General features: G+C 42.4%; 1 protein-coding gene across 1 annotated transcript in view; it reads left to right on the top strand.

Moving 5' to 3' along the window:
* The window catches only part of Bin2 (bridging integrator 2), a 40,759-nt gene extending 37,346 nt beyond the window's left edge, over window positions 1–3,413 (top strand). The window contains exons 12-13 of the mRNA XM_023722613.1: window positions 1,922–2,007; window positions 2,927–3,413. Of these exons, the coding sequence (XP_023578381.1) occupies window positions 1,922–1,943 (22 nt within the window). The 3' untranslated portion in view covers window positions 1,944–2,007; window positions 2,927–3,413. The remainder of the gene's footprint in view (window positions 1–1,921; window positions 2,008–2,926) is intronic.
* Window positions 3,414–7,331: the final 3,918 nt, after the last annotated feature.

Genomic DNA, 7,331 nt, shown 5'->3' with positions numbered 1-7,331 from the left:
TTCTCATATGTCCTGAGTCTTAAATGACCTTGGAAGGCTAGGGCCAAAATGTTGGCTTTCCTTGCAGCCCTCCTTTTTCTCTAATTTTGGTCTGCAAATTTTTTGTCATTTGTGAGACAGGGTCTGGCTATGCATTTCAGACTGGTCTTGAGCTCACTTTGTAGCCCAGGCTGGTCTCAAATTCACAACAGTCCTCCTGCCTCAGCCATAGAGTGCTAGAATTACAGATATGTGCTATTATATCCAGCAGTGCCTCAGTGTTTGTTGATTCACATGTAGTACTAAGGCTCTAGAAAAAGTCGCCCTTGGCTGGTTCTCTTCAGAGTCAGCTATGCTGACTGTGAGATACCCAGGACTTGTGGACAATGAATAAGCAGTCCTGGAACAGATTTTATTGTTTGCCTACACCCCTACCCCTGATTCGTGGTCTTGAGCAAGTCCAATGCAGCCTCTTCTCATCTTTCTGCGCTGAAAATAGCAACTCAATGCTAGGGAAAATCCAAATTAAATTCAGCTTGACTTTGTAATATGTGATTTAGCATGGAGACAGAAATTGAGTGACCTTCTATTTGGCTCTGATAAATAATAAAATAAGTTTGCATTCTTGGAGTAATTTCTTGAAAAGGAGATTATAGGCCCCAAGATGCTGTTTACGTTTGAGGAACAGGCAGTAAGACCATCCTCCCTGGGAAGGAAGTAAGCACAGAGCTTCCTTTCCCGAGGCTGTCTCCTTATGTTTAAGATTAATAATGTCCCTTACCTCCCTGCTCCTTGGTAGGACTGATTTGATTATCAGCTAAGGAGATGTGTTTTCCCTGTGGAACTAAGGAGCTACAGCATCTGAGACCCATCCAGTCTGTGTCACCGACAGTCTTTCTGAAATTTTGTCTTCCATAATACCTCATCTCCCCTGCAGATGCATCATAAATCATACTTTCAGCAGAAATATGGCTGTATCACATGTACAATGGGAAAATAAAAATGTGGCTGAGGAAAAAACCTGTTCTTGCTTTCACTTGAGAGAAAAGGAAGTTTGGGTGACTTTTTAGGAGGCAATAATACCTTTGAACACAGAGTCTAGAAAGAAAAAGGAGAAATTTTCTTTAAATAATGAAATTTCAAGTGACTACCACAGTGTTTGTAATTGGTTCTCTTTTTAAAGGATTTTTTTATAGTATGTAAACTAAATTTCAGTGAAAAAATATTTCAAAGTTTTTAGACCTGTGATAGTGTTTAAGTCTTTCCCTGGCACAGTAAGCAGGAGCTTCTGCACCTTGGGTTCCATCTCAGGACCTATGATTTTTCCCAGAGAGAGCATTATGCCATTTTCCTCTCCAAACTACTTACCGTGGTTTAGGATCACTTGTGTGGGAGAGCTGCAGTGCATTCCCGAGAAGGTGAATCTAAAAATGGCAGGTAGTAGTTTTAAGACCACACACACACACACACACACACACACACATTCACATTACATGGTGTCTATTCATGGAAACAAGCTTGAATCTAAAGACCTGTTTTCCTTTCCTAGCAAGCCATTTCACCCTTTGAATCTTGTTCATTTCTTGTTGTGTGGTGGTGTTTTGTTTTGGTTTTGAGACAGGGTCTGGCTGTGCAGTTCAGGCAGGCCATGAATGCATTATGTAGCCCAGGCTGGCTGTGAACTCACAGTAATCTTCCTGCCTCAGCCTCTTAAGTGCCAGGATTACAGGTGTGCGCCACCATACCTGGCCACCCTTTGAATATTAATTGTATTTGTGTAAGAACCTAACGGAAAGCCTTCCCTGAAGCTTCATGCTTTGTGAACCCACCTTGTATATTTACCCTTTGTGTTGTACATGACCCTGGAAAACTGTAAGGAACAGAAAACCCTTCTCAGTGGAGAGGCTGAGGAGCCTGAGCCACCTCTCAGTGGCAGAACTGTTCTCGTTGTAGGGTCACAGTGATCAGCTTCATGTCTCTGTAGTTCCAGGACAAAACAGTGTCATAACACCTGAGCCTCCAGAAGAGGTAAGGAGACCAGAAGTACAGGGAACAGTGTGGGTGGGTGGACAAGGTCTGGTTGCCAGCTGTGATCCTCACTGTGGGCTCCAAATGCAAAGGGAATCCAGCAGTGAGCAACACACACCTTTGAGGCAAGGTCAGGTGATGGAAGCTGCAGGAACCAAGAATGGACTGGAACTTTATTATGCCTTTGTTCCCATTTCCCAACACTTGGCCTTACACTAACTCTGCCTCCTAAGTATTTAAATTAATCTCTATGGGTTTTTTGTTTTTCACCGGGTTTTTTGAGACAGGTTCTCACTGTGTAGTTCAAGCTGGCCTTGAACTCACTATGTAGCCCAGGCTGGACTTTATCTTCTTGCCTCCACCTCCTGAGCCTGAGATTACAGGCATGCACCACCATGCCCAGCTGTACTTATTCTTAAAATGAGTTAAGTTATACAAAAGCATACTAAAGTATACACACATATAATATACTTACACACTTAAAAGGTAGCAGAATAATTCAGAAGTATGAGACAGAATGTTGACATCAAATGGAGGCATGAAACAGGCAAGTATAAAAATTGTACTCTATAAAATTTACTAAGGATTGGCCAAAATATTGGTTCTAGACTTTTCAGACATCCAAGAAAAAGAGAAACACCTGATCAGGTAGCCCCATTCAGGGTGTCTGTTCTTTAGAATGATAGCTGTTGCTCCTGAGAAAGAAGCTCGTCCTGTGAGTCAGAGGCAAATGATGTTAATGAACAGTACCTCATACAGGCTTTAAAAAAATCCCAATGCCCTGGTCCTATCGCCTCCCTCAGCAGAAGCCAGTGGCATTACATAGAATACAGTTCAGGAGAAGAAAACTGAGTGCTTACTCTCAAGTGGCTGGTGGAAAGGCAGATCAGCTTCTAACACAGTCATGTTTACTTTCCAGGTTTCCGCAGATCAGAATGTACAACTCTGAAGAGAAACTGGCAAGACCTCCTCTACACACATCTCCCAGAGAAGCTTCCCAGCCAGAGGGGATAGGTCCAAGGGGCACAGAATCAGCATCCCCATGTGGCTTCTCAGGGGGTACGCATGCTGGTAGTCCCTAAAGACCTGGCATTAATGGTAGCTGAGGAGCAGTCTTATGGGAGGGATGGAGGGAGGCAGGCTTGGAAAGGATGATTAGACTCAGGGAATATTTTAATTCATGTTTTAGCATTATCAGAAAAATGAAACTTTGTATAATAAAATGTATCATAAAGACTGTAAAAAGCCAAGGTACCTGTAGACACAAACACTTGTCTACATAGACACAAAGCCACACATACTCAGAAGATTGTGAACAAACAGGCTTTGACTTACCACTCACTTTGCAAGGCTGAAAGGCCAAAGAACAAATATTCAGATTGTTAAATAAAGTATGGTTTTGACTATGTCTGGATCCTTGTTTTGACACAGGGTGTTGCTCCAGCTCAGCACAGTTTTCTGTGTAGGTAAGATTATTGATTTTGCCCCTGGCTTAGAAAGCTTTAGTCATATCCCTCACACCCAGCTCACCCTGTCTCTTTGTTGTAACTCTTTTACTGTGTTTTTCCTCAATCTGGATATATTACTACATTTGTACTGTTTTTTTAAAAAAATGGGGGCCAGGGATACTGCTCAGTGAGACAGTCTCTGCTCCCTGGGTTCAATCCCTAGTACTCGGGGGAGGGGGGAAGCAAAAACCCTTAGTTTCTTTTGAAATTTTTAATTTATTTTTTAGACAGAGTCTCACTATGTAGTGCAGGCTGGCCTTGAACTCCTTATGTAGTCCAGCATGGCCTCCAACTCTGTGAGAAAGGGGTAATGTTTTAGAGCAGTATTACAGTCTAGTACTTGCTTAGATTAAAGGATCTGAGCAGAATGGAGTCATATGAAACTCCAAAGTGAAAGGAAAAGATGAAAAGTATATTACAGTGGAAATGAGATTAAATTTGAAGTTAGAAGTCCTGGATTTGAATCCTGCCATTTGCTTTCAGTGAAAATATTGAAAGATAACACTGAAGTCCTGTTGCCTTGGTAACAAGCAAATGCACTCCCATCATTCCTATGTTTAGAGATGATTTCACCATCCACTCAGTTCTTAAGTACGAACTTATTGAACACCTACTTTATGCCAAGTACTAGGTACTAATGGAACAATTTGAAGCCAGGCCTAGTGGCATATGCAGTTGGAAGGCTGAAGCAGGAGGATCACTCTGAGTTGGAGGCCATGCTGGACTACATAAGGGAGTTCAAGGCCAGCCTGTGCTACATAGTGAGACCCTGTCTGAAAAAATAAAAAATAAATAAAAAATTTCAAAAGAAACTGTTTGAGAAGAAACTAGGGTTTTTTGCCTTTTTTTTCCTCCCTCAGTACTAGGGATTGAACCCATGAGGCAGAGACTGTCTCACTGAGCAGTATCCCTGGCCCCCATTTTTTTAGAAAACAGGGTCCCTCTAAACTGTTTAAGCTGGCCTTGAACTTGTGATCCTCCTCCTTCAGCTGAGATCTGTGTAGCTATTTATAAGCATAGGCCAATATGCCCAGGTAGGAGGCAAGATCTTTAAGGAGACAATATTATTTTTATTTTATTGAGAAACAGCAATGAGACAGTTTCAAAACAGGTTAGTAGGACATTTACAATAATCAATACACAGCATATTGTTTTCTTCATAGTAGATATTCAGAAGACAAGATACAGACATGATATCTTGTCAGAACAATATTGGTACAAACCTTTATTCTCATTGAACTAAGAGAATGTAGCCGTATATCTATCTTTATATATATATCACAACAAAATGGTCCTTTATTTACATCCCTCTTTTTTGTTTAGTTTTGTCAGAAATGGGTATTCCATTGCCATTTAAATATTGTAGGTGTGTAAATTCAGCAAAATAATCCAAGGGAGACAAACTTCAGTCGAACACAATGTTGTGAGACCTTGTACCAAATATGTAAATTTTTAAGAAGGCAACACGTAATGAACACTGAGGTTTTAAGATAGTCTAGGTTAGTCTTGAGTGTGGCGTCTGGTGGTGTCATTTCCCAAAACAGTAACTGTAGAAAGAAGGGCATTTATGTGAGCCCTCTGTTTGCAAGCAACAAACTGACAAAATTAAGCAATAAAAACAGAGGGCCTAATGCTACATGCCTGTAACCCCAGCACTTGGGAGGCTGGCGGTGGATGTCCCCATCCTGTGGGCAGGGAAATGAGGAAATGTGACCGGCATTCCTATATGCTGGTGCTGGTGAGAATGGCAGATGACAAAAGCAAGACGCTTTTAGGGAGGATGGAAATGTTCTGTTGTTTTGTGTTGTCTGAGGTGCTTGAAATCAAATGCAGGGCTTTCGCATAGAACTACATCGCAGGGCCCCATCTTGATCTCTTGCTAAGCCACTGTGCCATGCAGGCTGTGCTCCACTTTGCGGTCCTCCTGGTTCAGCTTCTCAGAGCACTGGGATTACAGGTGTGCACCACCATGCCCTGCCACAAATAGGGTTACTTTTTATTAGGGGATAGTGTAACAGGTAGATACATGTGTCAAAGCTTATCAAATTATGCACTATATATGTGGTTCTTATGTACCAATTAATGCTTAAGGTATTAAAAGCAAACCCCAGGAGTGCCCCACAAGCACTAGATACATGGAGTTAGAAGTACCTGTAGGATTTTCCAATAGATATGTCTGTTAGGGACCTGGAAATACATACTTAGATTTGCAATCAGTTTTCCATTTTATTTTTGTTAAGTATTACATAGCATACTGCATACTACATAATATACTGCATCATTAATAAAGGTAGATGATCATGATTTTTTTTATCAAGAAAATGCTTCCTCATCAAAAAAAAAAAAAAGTTTGGACTGGGGAGATAGCTCAGTAGAGTAAGTGCTTGCCTGGCAAGTTCAGGGTCAAGAGTTCAATCCCCAGTACCACGAAAAAAAAAAAAAAAAGGAAAATGCTTCCTGGGCTGGCGAGATAGCTCAGCAGACTAAACGCCTGCTTAGGCAAGCTCAGGGATCAGGGTTCAGTCCCTGGTACCTCATGCCATACCTGCCCACCCCTGGGTGTGCTGAGCTGGCAACTGAGTCCAGGCATGGTGGTACTTGCTTATAATCCCAGCACTGGGAGGCTTGAAAACAGGAGGATCACTATGAGTCCAAGCTGCATAGTAAGACCCTGCACAAAAAAAAAAAAAAAAAAAAAAAAAAAAAGCAAGAAAGAAAATGCTTCCTTAATGCCAGAGATGTGCCTGTCTCTTTCAGTCAGACCTGCTGATAGGGATAAGGGGCATCCTTTTTCCTTCACCTCATTAGCAAGCTTAGGGATGTACACAACAACCACTTCCCCAGATGAGCACCCAGGGTGCTGAATCCAGGGAGAATCTCTACTATCTCAGCATTGCTACCTGACCAATAACCTCAGGAGTCATTTTTTAAAAATCTAATCCCTAAAAATTTAAGAGTAGAGGTCCCATGTGACCCAGTTATTTCCCTTTGGGGAATACTCTCAGAAGAATTAAAACAACCACAGTGCTGCATGTGCACCCGTGTTTATAGCATACAATTTATAACAGCTATGGGCTGGGTAAGTAGCTCAGTGGCATAAGCACATGTCTGGCAAGTGCTAGGTCCCGAGTTTGCTCTCTGATACAAAAAACAAACAGCTAAATCATGGAAACAACCCAAATGCCCATCAACCAAGGAATGGATAAGAAAGATATGGGGGCAGGCAGGATAGCTCAGCGAACTAAAGCACCTGCTTAAGCAAGCTTAGGCAAGCACAGGGACTGCAGTTCGATCCCTGGCACCACATGTTGTGCCAGCCCTGCCTCCAGGGCGGCCCAAGTCAGGCCACAGAGTTTGGGAGTAGTGGCACATGCCTGTAATCCCAGCACTGGGGAGGCTGAAAACAGGAGGACCATTATGAGTCGGAGCTGCATAGTGAGACCCTGTAACAACCAAATACATTAAAAAAAAAAAAAAAAAGTAAGATACAGTCTTAGCAATGCAGTGCCTGCCTGGCAAGGACAAGGCCCTGAGTTCAATTCCAGGCACCAAAAAAGCAAATAATGTTTAAAAAAAAAATAGATATGGTCTTTTTATACTACTCTGTCATTTGATTTTTTAAAAAATGTATTTAGTACAGAGTCTCAATGCAGCTCAGACACGTAGTGATCCTCCTGTCTCAGCCTCCTGAGCACTGGGAGTACAGGCGTGTGCCACCACAGCAGGTCTTGGTAGCTGGCTCAGCGAGCCTGGGGGTGGGGCCGGTGCAACGCGTAGTGCTAGGGATCAAACCCTGGGCCCTGTGCTTGCCTAAGC

This window comes from Octodon degus, unplaced genomic scaffold (genome assembly GCF_000260255.1).
Source record: "Octodon degus isolate 3935 unplaced genomic scaffold, OctDeg1.0 scaffold00093, whole genome shotgun sequence".
In the NCBI taxonomy this organism is placed as follows: Eukaryota; Metazoa; Chordata; class Mammalia; order Rodentia; family Octodontidae; genus Octodon; species Octodon degus.
This window is presented reverse-complemented; position numbering and strand designations above follow the sequence as displayed.